This window comes from Rhipicephalus sanguineus, chromosome 5, assembly GCF_013339695.2.
Source record: "Rhipicephalus sanguineus isolate Rsan-2018 chromosome 5, BIME_Rsan_1.4, whole genome shotgun sequence".
Lineage (NCBI taxonomy): Eukaryota > Metazoa > Arthropoda > Arachnida > Ixodida > Ixodidae > Rhipicephalus > Rhipicephalus sanguineus.
Window position 1 is genome coordinate 19,693,706 of NC_051180.1, and position 14,370 is coordinate 19,708,075.

The following is a 14,370-nucleotide window of genomic DNA, read 5'->3' on the forward strand; positions in this document are numbered from 1 at the left end:
ATTCATTGCTATTATTTATTTATTTATTCTTTTTATTGGCATCAGCATTGAATACTCAAAATATTAAAAAAAATTGTAAGACAACTTCTTGGCCAATCCCCCTGAGTGGGTATGAGCCATGCAGTAGAGGACACTACTACTACTACTACCTTTACATATGTCAGCTGACACATGCCTCCCAAGCACACAAGCCTCTGAATAGAACGCATGCAATCTAACAGTTGAGCGTATGACATATCGTGCCGGAAACTATATGAAATGTGAAACTATAGTGAACTATACCGACGTGGGAGCGGCCCGCTACGTGCTAGTTCACGCCCCGACGGACCTAAATAAAGTTTTTCCATACCATACCATATACCTTTACATATGTCAACTGACACATGCCTCCCAAGCACACAAATCTCTGAATAGAACGCATGCAATAACAGTTGAGCGTATGACATATCGTGCCGGAAACTATACGAAATGTTTATATGCCGCCTCGTAGCAGAGCACTGCATCAAGTTGTACGTTGCGCAAAATGAATCGCAACTAGTATACACCATTAAAAAAATCTTAAGCTTTGCTTCACTTTGAATCATATAGCAACATTTGCGTTGACTTGCATACCTAAATATTGCAAACAATTTAGGTATACATGACCGTCTATTATACGATAGAAATTTATGTGTACGTACAGGGTCGACGACATCTGATGATGATGATGACCTCTTCCTGGAGGCGGTAACTTCAAAGGGGGGTGTATAAGTGAAGACCTCGTTAGTACTCAAGCCGGTAAAACTAGAACGTTTATTCCACTTTACGAGGGAAATGCCCGCATATGATGTTTAATTAAGGTGTTGATAAACAATAATTTTACAAATTGTGTATTACAAGCTTCTACGGCCTTGAATACCTTAGATGTGGACGACCCTGTACATCATAAAGGTAATATAACGTCTAAAAATAATCGATACCACGAAACACTTTTCGCGCGTCAACGCTATCACTCAAGCCGCGATACTCGACGTAGACTACCTATAGCATGTAAAGTAGATAATCGAAAGGAAAAACGCCACATCATGTCTTGGCCGTGCGAATAAACACTATCCACAGTCAATCAGCATCGGTATAAATAGGTAAGGTATCTCTAATTCGTACTCATGCACATTCATTCCCGCCTTAAGGGCGTCGCTACCACTTATGGTGACTGATGTGAAAATATCAGCATATAATCATTGGACCACAAGGAGACTGGCTTTCTTTTACTCCTTAAGATTGTGGCAGTGGCTCCTGGTCGGACGCTGGGGCCGCCGTTATCGCGTGGTACCGGAACTCGGCGAAGCCCACCTCGACGAGGCGTTCGCGATAGAGGATTCGGTATTTGGCCTCAGCCGGGCCCCAGTCACTCTCGGGCTGCACGGCTCGGCGCCAACTGAATCCACACTGGGCCAACTTGACTACGGCAATGATGATGATTGGCGCGAGTCCCACCAGTGCCAAAGTCCAGCCGAACAGGTCGGCCCACAGCGGGAGGATGTAATCGCCCACGTTACTCCGCGGAAATTCGTACAGGCTGTAGAACAGGAAGGAGCCCAAGGCCACCGGCGCGCAGTACTTGAATGCAATGAGCACGAAGTAGCTGGGACAGCTACCCGTCATGAAGGTCACGTCGAAGAAGAAGCGGTTGATGCCGTATATCCACGCCACTATGATGGCTTCGCCCAAGCAAGTGAACAAGACGATCAGAGCGCCCAAGTAATTATCCAGGATCGTTAGGACGTACAAGCCAGCCTGCGTGTCCGAGGAGGGCCAGCAGAAAAATAGGTTAAGGACGGTACTTTTCCCGAGTACTCGCTGCTTTTCTTTCGCTTTATGCACTGCAACGGACGATATGGCTACCAAAATCGGTTATTTGAATGAGCTGGACACAGCTTACTCTGTATAAGAAGATAATGTTCAGTCAAGAGAAAGAATCTCTTCCTGGAAATCTGGTTTCTAACCTGATGTTCCTCACGGGAGTAAGGGGAAAAGGGAGAGACAGAGGTAGAGGGAGGAATGACGACAGGTGACTATGGTATAGTACAATTAGTCACTGTGCGCACACTGCCCTGCACAGGGACGCGTACTACGCGCGAAAGTATGCCATAGCACATGCTCTAAAGACGAGCATCTGAACCAATCTCGCTTAGGAACCTTAATAGGCACTTTAAACTGCGTTGGTTGTGGTCTACATGTTTCCAACCAACCAAAAGCTCTCCCGAAAAGAGCCTGTATAACTCCCACAAGCAATCCTCACCTGCGTGGTGAGGGCCAATCCGATGAGGAAGCAGAACGAGCAGTACATGAATGCGGTCACGGTACGTTGTTTCGCGAACAAGGGAAACAGTTCCTGTATGGAATTGGTGAGGAACTCGCAGTTGCCCATCTGCGAGTCGATGCCTAGAAAGAAGAGCATGGCGAAGAACAGTACCGCCCATAGGTTGGGAAACGGAATCAGGGACAGGGCCTCAGGGTAGGTAACGAAGGCGAGGCCCGGTCCCGCGGCTACCACGTCCGCGATTGGGATGTCCAACGTGTACGCCATGTTTCCCAGAACCGAGAACACCACCAGGGAGGCGAATGCGCTGGTCAGGAGATCGACGAAGCAGATGAAGACGACGCTGGAGGACATGTCGTTGCGGAACGGCTGGTAGCCGCCGTACACCAGGAGACCCCCAGTGCCGATGCTGAGCGAGTAGAAGGTCTGCTCAGTGGCCGCGCGCCACACGTCCGGGCTCAGCAGCGTGTCCCACTGCGGCAGGAGTAGATAACGCAAGCCGATGCTGGCTCCGGGAAGCGTGATGCCGCGAATGAGCATGACGGTCAGAATGACGTATGGTACTGTGGCGGTCACGAGGACTACCTTACCAACCACCTGCAAGAATGGGCGAGAGGGAGAGACAGTTATTCCAGGAAACGCGCACCTCACTTATGTATGGAGAATGTTCGGGAGAGAACAGCGGCAACGCACTGTTTAAGCGCTTGTTTAAGCAACCTCTAGTGTCAGTATGTGTGCCGCCATCGATGGCGGAGCGTGGTAGCTCTGAATTGGCGACGTTTTTTTCTGGCACTTGTCTGCAATAAGGCTAGGCTTTGGCTTCCATGTTTAGCGACATATACAGTGTATGCGCCCTTGGCACGCTGCTGCGATGAATTTTTATATTTTGGACACCATTTCTAAGTGTCGACATAAAATGTAAAATAAAGAGAACATGTCCGTCGATAAATGCGCAGGAAACTCACTGGCACATAGCTACAGCATCGAAAAATATTCATTTTGGCAGATTCCGGGTCTTTAGGGGCTCAAAACCTGCTTGAAATTTTTTGGAGCACGTGGAGGATATCACCATCTAGCCTAGGAGGTGCGCGAGTGACCACCGATTTCTGTAAAACAAGGCTTACAGCACTTCAATCTACACCACAGAGCTCATATTCACAAAAACCTCTCACACTGCACTTGCCTGACGAAAAAAGTTCAGTCGATCCTGGGGCAGAATAAATGATCTTTTTTTCCGTGCACGTTAGAGCATAGCTTTGAACCTACCCGATATCATATCCACTCCACTGACCTTTATTCCTTTGAATATGGTAAGGAATATGATGATCCAACAGATGGCGTAACAGATGACCAGATTGGGCTGCACGACGCCGACCTTCTCGAAAGAAGACGACACGTTGAGCACCACTCGGTTGTAGAACATGTCGACCGACGAGGCGTTGGCGTCCACGCAGCCGGCGAAGCGGCTGTTGTACTCATCCTGCGACACAACTACACTGCTGCCCTTGTAGCTGACTACTACGGGCGACTCGGCCGTTGTGTCGTTGATGCCGGCGATGACGAGGCTCTTGCGGATGTTGCCGCACACGTGCTTCATTTTGAGGCGCGTGAAGCATCCTTCCAGGGGCACGCCCCACCACTCGAAGCAGTCGGTCCACGGCAGCGGATTCTTGAACGAGTGGAAGAAGTAGACCACCGCGTAGGTGATTATCATCTGGTAGTAGATGGTCGTAACGAAGGCGCCCCACATCATGCCGAATGCGTTGCCCTGCGAAGGGTGAGAAAAGAAAAATAAGGTCGCCTACACATATGCGAAACAGCGAAAGAATGCTGATCCCAAGTACTAAGTAACGTAGGCGTGCGCAGGGGCGGGCCAGGGGGGGGGGGGTAAAAGTCTGCCGTATACATTGACTTAATAGGGAGAGGGGCACTGCGATGAACCTTCTTCCGCCTTCGCACCCCCCCCCCACGTAGGATAACCCTACGCACGGCTATGATAAGTGATACATGTGAAACGTTGCATGTGCCTGAACATCGAGGACCATTCAAGGGTTTGGAACGCGTTACCGCGGGAGGTAACACGTTCGTACAAAGCAAGAAATTTGTGCAACGGCAGCGATAGGGCTATGGCAATGGCTAATGGCTCGTTTACTGCATGCAGGCAAAAATAGTGATACAAGATGTTCCGTTATGAGCTGCTCGAGCTCAACGGCAGTGCACCGGTTAAACTGAACCAATTTTTAGGTGGCCCAATGTCGCGCTACGCATGTGCCAACTACTCAAACAAGTGCTAGCTTGTAGTTGTAAACATCATGTGGACGGCATACCCAATTATGCATACACCTATGGCCTAGCTGTGGCGCAAACGAGGGGCCAAGGCGGCTCGGTCGACATTTAAATATTAACTTGACCCCCTTGTGGCACCGCAAAAGCTGACCCTACGGCTAGTTCACTCAGGTGCGCCCTTGTTCTATCGAGAGCACCTCTATCACTGTAGCTGGAGAATTTCGGTGGCCAAAAATGAGCTGTGTTTTGCGAGAAACTTCTTAATCCTCTGACATCTGTGGCCTATTCACGCTTGACGAGGTACTTACCTGGAACATGGGCGACAAGCGGAAAGCACCCAGGGGTCCTTGGCCGCAAAACTGTCCCAGGAGAAGCTCTACGTAGTAGATCGGCCGGCCGATGACCAGGTTGATGACGATGTAGGGGATCAGGAAGGCGGAGCCCCCGTTCTGGTACGCCACGTACGGGAACCGCCACAGGTTGCCCAGCCCCACGGAGTAACCGATGCAGGAGCAGATGAACTCCAGGTTGGTCGCCCACTTTTCCTTATGGGTGCTCATGCCGACCTCAGCGAGTGGTTGGGATGGAGTAGACAAGGGCTATTACTGACGTATTAAAAGGAGCGCACAGAGACGGCCAACTAGGCGTTGCCCAATCGTTCGAATGGCTTCTGGATCATCACGCGCTTGAAGCACGAGAGCTCGCGGCGTGCGCTGATGATAATAATGATGATGATGGTTTGTTGGGTTAAATGGCACATAAACAACTAAGACTATCATGCACAACCCACAGGGTATAAGGTACTGATTATGATAATTGCCTACATGGATAATTGCCACATTGGGGGTTAGTCCAAGATTCGATTTGCCGAACTTTTAGTTTAGAGCTTGAATAATTACGTAATGATATAGCGGGAAAAAGAAACACTGAATAAGAACTGATAGCTGGGCCAGTTGGTGACAATACTTGAACATGTTTAACTTAGCGCAACGACGACGTGGACACAAGAGAAGAGAAGACAAACCACAGCGCTGTGGTTTGTCTCCTCTTCTCTTGTGTCCACGTCGTCGTTGCGCTAAGTTAAACAATTATATTGGATAAATTGTGAGTGTTGTGCAGTTGGGCAGTCAGGTACAGACGAACGGTTGACGTTTACGGAACAATTTAGTAGAACTCGCTGTCGGGCTAGTTGGTACATGTCTGAATTAAATAGTCAACTTCGCGCCAAATTCACATTCACACAGAAGAAGAAAAAAGAAAAAAGAAAAAAAAGAAAGAGCGCCCGTCCTGTCTTGTGTTTCTTCTTCTGTGTGAATGTGAATTTGGCGCGAAGTTGACTATTTAATTCGGAACAATTTAGTATACAGATTGCCGAACTTAACACGAAGAAAATGCGTAGCGCTAACGATAAGAATATCAAGTAAAACAGGAGGCAGTATTGTGTACGCTGGCGTTTCTTCTCCGTCATCGACGGCGGCATGGTCTCATTGCGTGGTAATGATGATTCCATATGTATTATCTCGTAACTGCAACAGTGGACTGGCGAAGAACGCGGCGCTAGAACAATAAGAGGCGGGGAGATAGTTTTAATAGAAGTAATATTAACAAGCCTGCTCAGTCAAAATCATTCATCTTATTATTGTTTGATATGGCATATTTAAGAATGAAAAATCCGGCAGATCCCACGCACTGTGGGAATAGATATAATGCGAAGCAGCCAGAAAAGAGCTGCATACATCGCCTTGTTTGCCTTTGAGGCAAATGAAGTCATCCATGTCATGACATCTAGTCCACTGTATGTCGCATGTTTGTCATGCATTCATGCATGCGCAATTTCTAATATAATGAACCGTATATTCTGGTATATGCAATGCATGAACTGTCGTTTATGTTCGTCACGCACTCATGTCATGCCATACCAATTTTGGTGTATATAGCCAGTTAACGAAACGGCCAGAAGCGCACCAAGACCGTGTCATGTAAATCGTGCCGTACATGACATGCATATGATGATTTGCGTGTAAGGCCCTGTCATTTATGTTCATCATACAGTCACGTCACTCAGTATCAGTTTTGGCGTAAATCAAGCTAGGGAAACGGCCGTAATCGCACCATGAGCGTGGCATGCATATCATGCTGTACATGAAATGCATGGCATGATGTTCATGTTGACACCTGTAATTTATATTCGTCATACAGTCACGTCACCAAATACCACTTTGGGGTTATACCAAGCTAGAGAACCGGCCGCGAGCGCACCATGAACGTGGCATGTAAATCATGCTGCACATGAAATGCATGTCATTATTGTCATGTTACCACCTGTCATTTATGTTTGTCATAGTCATGTCATGCAATACCAATTTTCGTTTATATCAAGCTAGCGAAACTGCCGCGAGAGCACCATGAGCATGGCATGTAAATCATGCCCTACACGACATGCATGTCATTCTTGTCATGTTACCACCTATCATTTATCTCCGTCGTACAGTCACGTCACGCAGTACCACAATAATAATAATAATAATAATAATAATAATAATAATAATAATAATAATAATATAATAATAATAATAATAATAATAATAATAATAATATCTGGGGTTTAACTCCCCAAAACCACGATTTGATTGTGAGAGACGTCGTAGTGGAGGGCTCCGGAAATTTCGACCACCTGGGGTTTTAACGTGCACCTAAATCTAAGTACACGGGCCTCAAAATCACGCAGTACCAGTTTTGGCGTACATCAAGCTAGAGAACCGGCCGCGAGCGCACCATGAGCGTGGCATGTAAATTATTCTGCACATGAAATGCATGTCATGATTGTCATGTTACCACTTGTGATTTATGTTCATACAGTCGCATCACGCAATACGAAATTTGGCACATGTCGAGATAGTGAAACGGCCGCAAGCACACCATGAGTGGGGCATGTATGTCATAGCGTACATAAAATGCATATCATAATTTCATGATTCCACCTGATATTTATGTTCGCCATACAGAAATGCGTCGTCTTACGAATTTTGGTATATATCCATATAATTAAACGGTCGCGAGCGCCCTGAGACAATGTCATGTAAATCATGCTGTACATGACATGCGTGTCACGATTTGCACAATAGGACCTGTCACTTATGTTTGTCAGTCAATCTTGCGATGTCATACCAATTTTGGTATATATCAAGTTAACCAAACGTCCGCAACAGTACGAAGGCCGAGGCATGTAAATCATGCCGTTAATGACATGCATATCATGATTTTCATGTTATGACCTATCATTAGTGTTCATCATACAGTCATGTTGTGCCATACCAGTTTTGGTATACGTCCTATTAACGAAACGGCCAGGAGAGCACAAAGTCGCAGATAGATAGATAGATAGATAGATAGATAGATAGATAGATAGATAGATAGATAGATAGATAGATAGATAGATAGATAGATAGATAGATAGATAGATAGATAGATAGATACTCTCAAAGTCGCAGAAGTACGCTAAGAAATGCTTCGCATTTAATAAGCGCGCACGTCACCGTATCAATCTCGTCTACTCGCCGTTACAAGACTGTTTTCATTCAATCGCAACGCAAATATTCGGCTGCGCACGAATTTTTAGGCTAGTGGTATACAATGTAGCATCAGGCGCCGCCGCCGCTTCGTATGTAGGCTTCAGCTATGACCCTTTCGTTTGCGATAACGAAACATATGCGCTGCACAGGGAGCAGCGAACCCGCGCGGGTAAGTATGCCAAGCGTGCCGTGATAGGAAAGCAATGCGAGGAAAAATTGCACCATCTCCCGCTAAAGGGGACCATGAGGCGATGCGAAGCCGGAGCACTTGCACGATCGCGTTCCGTTGGCGTTCGTTGGGCATGCTACCGACCTCGCGTCGTGGAACGCGAAGAGGGACGCTACGCGCGTCGTATCTTCCATCTAGCCTGGCCGTTAATTCTCACAGGGCGAGCGGGGAACGCGGTCGACAGGCGGGCGAGAGGGGGGCAGCGTAGGAGAGGAGAGAGAGGGGGAGGGGACGCGCATGCGCTCGAACTCATCGCGGCGGTGCGCAGGAGAGAATTTCGGCGTGTCTAGCCCGCGTTTCAGAGGAAGAGTGGAAAGGGGAGGGGAGAGGGGTATGGGAGAGGGGGAGGGGAGAGGGAAAGTGGAAAGAGGGAAAGTGGATAGGGGAAGGGGAGAGGGTGAGTGGAGAGGAGGTGTGTGGAGAGGGTATGCGCATGCGCTGTAAGGGTGGTCACGCTGCACACCACCGGATTGAGCTCGGCCTTAAGATACTTCGCATCTAAAACAAACTTCTCAATGAGGCCGCTTACACCGGCGGGGTCAGACAGCGGTTCACGTACAGCGGTTAGCATTTCTCGAACGGTGACAATGTCTTTCAGCGGACGCCTCGCGCTGGTCACAGGTGGTGCAAGTGGCATCGGTGCGGCCGTTTGTCGCTCGCTTTCTGCAGAAGGTGTGAGTGTTGTGGTGGCTGACAGACAGCTCGAGTCTGCACGCCAAGTGGCTGAGTCGCTGCGATCAGGTTAAGCTGGTGATTCAGTTACCGTAGGTGTCGTGCCGTTTTTCGCACAGCTATGGACATCACTGACTGGTAGAAAAAGAACACACACCCCGTCCTATTTCTTTTAGCTGCTCTGTGAACTAGCCTACATTAGTGATCACTTGCTCAATATTAACCAATAACAGCAAACAATAGCCAACGTCAAGGTAACATTAGGTAGCGCTAGAGGGCTGGTAATACGCGGGTAAATACGGTAGGCTAGGACGCCAACGCTCGCCGTTCACTGTTCACAAATCACGCAAACGCGCGCTAAGAGATAATCTCGCATGCGAAAACATCCTGAGGTCACTTCCTCGCATTAAAGGGACCGACAACTGCCCAGAATATGAAATGAGTTGACTCCACTGATGTAAAGATTGCCCGTCGCACTGACTCAAACCAACTCTGTTTTTTTTTCGTGAGAGATGGATTTATATTTTTATTTCTTAATTGAAAGTCGCGAAAAATGACCTGTGGCGCCTCTGGCGGCAAAAACGTCAATGATACGATGAAGACGGCCACGTGACCGTTGATATCTGTACGCGGTTGACGATTTTTTTTTGTTAGTATTGAAATATTGTTCGTTTCTTTATATTGAAAGGTATTACTCCATAATAATGTACATATAGGCCTGCGTTAGTAGTATGCATTAAAGTGGCACTGCCTTCGCGTGACGTAATGATCCCATGCTCGTCAGCACATCTTGAGCAGCTTTTCAGCGTGCTCATGCAACCATGCACGCAGTTTCTAGGTCGCTAAGATTTTGGAGCGACATAGTTTTGCTACCTACACTTCGTCTCAGAAATGACGCGCGCTGCTACTCGGTGCGGCCGTGCATATGCACAGTTACGTTTGCGATTACTTGGCTTGGCTCGTGTATCGAGAGAGTAACGACGCCGGGACAAGCCATCCATGACACAGGCGCAGGCAACCTTGGGCGCAAGCGCACACAACGCTGTACAAATACCGGGAAGGTGTATGAAGCCACACATCTCATTGTAACAGCTTGCTATTTTCAAAAATGGTTGGAAAGCTCAAAATAAAGGTGGTTAAGCATAGATACAGTAACTCCTGCGAAAGCAGAACAACGACAACTTTCACAAGGGCTAGCAGCATCGCTATCAATTTTCAGCATTACTGGAGCAAGCCTCCATGCGTGTTTGGAGCCTTTCAGATCGTAAAATACTGCTTACAAAATAACTACGTGCTTTTCGGATAAACCACTGCAGCTACAAACCCTACGAAGGGTGAGCTTACTGTCGCGCCGTAAAATCTGTGTCGAGAAAAATCAGTTGTCGGTCCTTTTAAAGCAGTACTGACTCGAAGTTTAAATATTTTCGGATGGTCGCTTTAAATAAAAACACTGGTGTCGAGAACCCTAAAACGAGTATTGTGGTGCCTAGGAATGCATCGAATATGTTTTAACACCGCTACGTTAAAGGAACACTTTCGGTTTCAATATCCAGGGGGCGGCTCTTTAGTAACGCAGTGTGACATTGCAGGGTGACGTCACGGGGAGACAGCAGCTCGCGACGTACTAACGGCAGATCCGTCATCTGCTCGCGGTGCACGTAAGCAGCGATGACTGAATTATCGTCTAGTGGCCCCGACAGTGATTTCTGCGATTTAGGCTGCATGCAGGACGCAAAGTTCGCAAACCCAGTGGAATTGTGTTGACTCGTTGGGATAATATCCATTGCGGTGTGGCTCACTTGCTGTTGCTCAACGACGAAAACTTTAAAATCAAAGTAAAATATTTTATGCGTGTTATCTGAGTCAGGCGTGGGGATAGCGTTAACACCGGGTGCCAAGGAAACGAAAAACGTCCCTTTCACGATGTCTCAAAATCGTGTCAGTACTCCTTCAACCTCATAAGTGTACCTGAGGCATCACCGCTTCAAATCGTTGGCCAAAGTGTGTTGGAGCGTTTCCAATATCGAGCGCACGGTCTACTTCTTTAAACATGGTTACCCACGAGCTGCTTTCTACACGGCCCAGATGGCCCGGGTTGCATAGTGTAGACTGGGTCAACGTAATGGGCCAAAATCTGCATCGCCAGCTGCAAGCTTAGCTCGTCAATAGGCTGTTGTGTAAATTGTTATTGAATAAAAGTAATCGAATTGCAACGAAAATTATCGACTAAACTAAACAGACTAACAGAAAATTGTTAAACAAGGCAATTCCTTTAAAATAATTTATTACATATGCGAACCTTTTTGAACGAGTCGCCCTCAACTGAAGCCGTGCTTTATAATTAGACTGTGCTTCACATAATTTGCGAGATGTAGAAGGGTCAACTTCACATTACTTCACGTAAGAAGTGTTTATGTGTCCGCTTTTCGCCGTATTATGTTAGGAATTATATTTTCTAATTATTGCGCAAGACACCCCATAGCCCTAACCGCGCACTAGAATATTACCTAACAATAATAACCGCAGGATTTCACAAATAGTCACAGCGGTAGAGGTTACCATGAAAAGCAGACAGACAAAATTTTCACGTTCTCTATACACTTGACTGCAGTAGAGGAAATGATTCATCACCAACTGCGCGATTTGAATAATACAACGACGTATTATGGCTCATTGCCCCGCCACGGTGGTCTAGTGGTTATGGCACTCGAGTGCTGACCCGAAGGTCGCGGGATCGAATCCCCGCCGCGGCGGCTGCATTTTCGATGGAGGCGAAAATGTCTGAGGCCCGTGTACTTAGATTTAGGTGCACGTTAAAGAACTCCAGGTGGTCGAAATTTCCGGAGTCCTCCACTACGGCGTCTCTCATAATCATATCGTGGCTTTGGGACGTTAAACCCCAGATATTATTATTATGGCTCATTTTCTCTTTAGAACCACTGATGTGAATTGCCCGGATATTCGCAATACGAAACAGGAAAACGATATTCTGCATAGGTGCACGCCTCTACATGTTCAGTCGCAGCACTGAAGTACGCACACGCGTACACACCCACACACGTACACACACGCGTACAGAGAGAGAGAGAGAGGGAGAGAGAAAGAGCAGGTGTGTATTCTTGATCGTACATACTTTATATTCCACTTATTATGTCATCGCTGTACATCCAGGATAGAAATTTATGAAATATTTGTTGCTTAAGGGTGAGTAGACATTATTTGAGCACGCTTACCATGACGTCCATTGCATGCTTGCATCTTGTGCTCTTAACGCGGCGAAACTACGCCAAAAGATTCATTCTTCAAAAGGCAACCACTTTTATAGAGCTAATCACACCGTGGTGGCCGGAAACGACAACAATCGAGGTACTGCAGTGTGGCTTATAGTGCAACGACTTTCTCCATAAAATTCGGCTAATTTACCCGCTTTAGTCCTTGTAAGACCATGAAAAGTTCCACAGCAACTGCCAGCCATTAAGTAACTGAAATTCAGTTACATCTTAACGACGGAATAATCTAAGAAGATGCAAGGAACATGTATTTTTTTGTTACTGGACAAATGAAATACGAATCATGAAAATTACTCGAAAAGAACATGTCGGGACAACTGAGTTTTAAGAAGGCAATTGCAACTGAAAGAGGCATGCCATTAGACGTCAGTGGCCGCAAGACTCGATGCATGTGACACGTCTGAATCTCTCGATAAAAGCTTGTGACAAGCATCTATCGAGCTAGGTGTTGATATCTCAATATCCGCTGATCCGTAGCATCCCATATACTACAAATAGTTACGGCAATAACGTAAGCGTACACACAAAAACAAGTTACAATGGCCGATGCAAAATGAATTGAATGTAAATTATTTGGCGTACCTCCACCATTAATGCCGGTATTTATGGTGCCCAGAAAAGAATAGTGATGCCTTACGAAGTGCCATTTAAATGGCAGTGCACGTTCGGTAGTTGAAGTCGCAGTTTTCCCACGTCAAATTGTGAAACCAAAATGTTCATGCTATTAGAGCTCAACTACTTGTTTAGATTATTTTAAACAGGCACGCACGAATGGCGTATCTCACGTTGTTGGCTGTTTCGACGCAGGCGAAGCCAAGCACCAAGCCATCTTCGTTGATGTCGGCGACAGGTTGTCCGTAGAGCATCTCTTCGACTTCATTAAGACTTGGTACCCTCAGCCACTTAGCATAGTCGTCAGCTGTGCCGGCATTCTTCACATGGCACTTCTCGGCGACACTACAGATGAGATGTTCGACGATGTCCTAAGGGTCAATCTAAAGGTGAGCTTGTGCCGTGGGGCTCCCAAACTATAGATCGTTTGTTCTCTGTTCATGCAGCTAGAATTTTTTAACGGATGTCGTTAATACGACACACTGGACTCATTTAGTTGTTGATATAGTGTAAAAAAATTGTGGCGAGACATTTTCAAAATATAGATCGGCGTGCTATGGAAATAATTTTGCGGTATATTACGAGATGCCATAACGTCAAGAGTCCAAGAGATGTTCCTTCGCACGATTCGACCATGCGGCGGAGGATGCCCGAGTCAGCAGCAAATGCAGAAAGCTCCTACAGGGCACTGACGCCTTCCAAAGAAGCTTGCCACTCTCCCTGTGCTTTCGTCGAAGCGTTGCGCGCTTGGAATATACACCCATAGCGTGTGTCAAACGGTTAGGCCTGCTCCGAAACGAAACCAAGACGGGTTTCTACAATAGCAGTCACAGACAGATACCTGGAAGGTACGACACTTGTGAGTAATTTTTAGCGGGAGGTAGGAAGGTGAAGATGACTTATATAATGCCTGCAAACCTTCATTCGAAGCAAAAAAGGAAAGCGTCAGTGAACATTGTAAATTCAGTGTTGTTTTTACTGTTTATGCAGGGTACGTTCCTAATCAACCGAGCTGCCGCTCGAGAGATGCTACGCCAGGAGAAGGCAATGCCCCATGGAGGCGCCGCCATCGTGAACGTGGCCAGTATCGCTGCCAAAGCTGGCGGATCATACTGCAGCGCTTACGCCGCTTCCAAAGCCGGAGTCGTGGCTCTGACGAAGTCGGCGGCTCAGGAACTGGCGAGCCACAGCATCCGCTGCAACGCAGTTCTTCCCGGTTGGACGGACACGCCCATGACGGCTGCACTAAGTCAAAAGCGCGCAAACACTCCCGTATCTCCAGCGCTCCACAGAAGACCAGCCCAGCCGCGGGAGATTGCCGAGGCTATCACATTTCTGTGTTCGCCAACTGCTAGCTCATTTGTAACTGGCACAGCGCTTGAAGTCAGCGGAGGATTCGATATGTGA

The 14,370-nt window shown here is 47.1% G+C and overlaps 2 protein-coding genes across 2 annotated transcripts; one reads left to right on the plus strand and one right to left on the minus strand.

Annotated features, from left to right (window-relative positions):
• Positions 1-1,109: 1,109 nt before the first annotated feature.
• On the minus strand, positions 1,110-5,233 carry LOC119392777 (sodium-dependent proline transporter). Its single transcript, XM_037659732.2, has 4 exons — positions 4,897-5,233; positions 3,594-4,070; positions 2,282-2,899; positions 1,110-1,776 (listed from the first exon to the last, which is right to left on the minus strand). Exons 1-4 carry the CDS (start codon positions 5,146-5,148, stop codon positions 1,255-1,257), a joined length of 1,869 nt encoding a protein of 622 aa, XP_037515660.1. The 5' UTR covers positions 5,149-5,233; the 3' UTR covers positions 1,110-1,254.
• Positions 5,234-5,412: 179 nt separating this feature from the next.
• LOC119393556 (estradiol 17-beta-dehydrogenase 8) lies at positions 5,413-14,370 on the plus strand. The gene is made up of 3 exons (XM_037660648.1): positions 5,413-5,434; positions 13,159-13,352; positions 13,954-14,370. The coding sequence occupies exons 1-3, from the start codon at positions 5,413-5,415 to the stop codon at positions 14,368-14,370; spliced, it is 633 nt and encodes a 210-aa protein (XP_037516576.1).

Excerpts from the sequence above, each read along its gene's own strand:
- LOC119392777 (XM_037659732.2), bottom strand. The coding sequence starts at position 5,148 with ATGAGCACCCATAAGGAAAAGTGGGCGACCAACCTGGAGTTCATCTGC. Across the intron at positions 2,900-3,593 it reads CCATATTCAAAGGAATAAAG|GTGGTTGGTAAGGTAGTCCT; the intron begins GTCAGTGGAGTG and ends CCATTCTTGCAG. Across the intron at positions 1,777-2,281 it reads GATTGGCCCTCACCACGCAG|GCTGGCTTGTACGTCCTAAC; the intron begins GTGAGGATTGCT and ends TCGGACACGCAG.
- LOC119393556 (XM_037660648.1), top strand. The coding sequence starts at position 5,413 with ATGGATAATTGCCACATTGGGG. Across the intron at positions 5,435-13,158 it reads GGATAATTGCCACATTGGGG|GCGAAGCCAAGCACCAAGCC; the intron begins GTTAGTCCAAGA and ends GTTTCGACGCAG. Across the intron at positions 13,353-13,953 it reads TCCTAAGGGTCAATCTAAAG|GGTACGTTCCTAATCAACCG; the intron begins GTGAGCTTGTGC and ends CTGTTTATGCAG.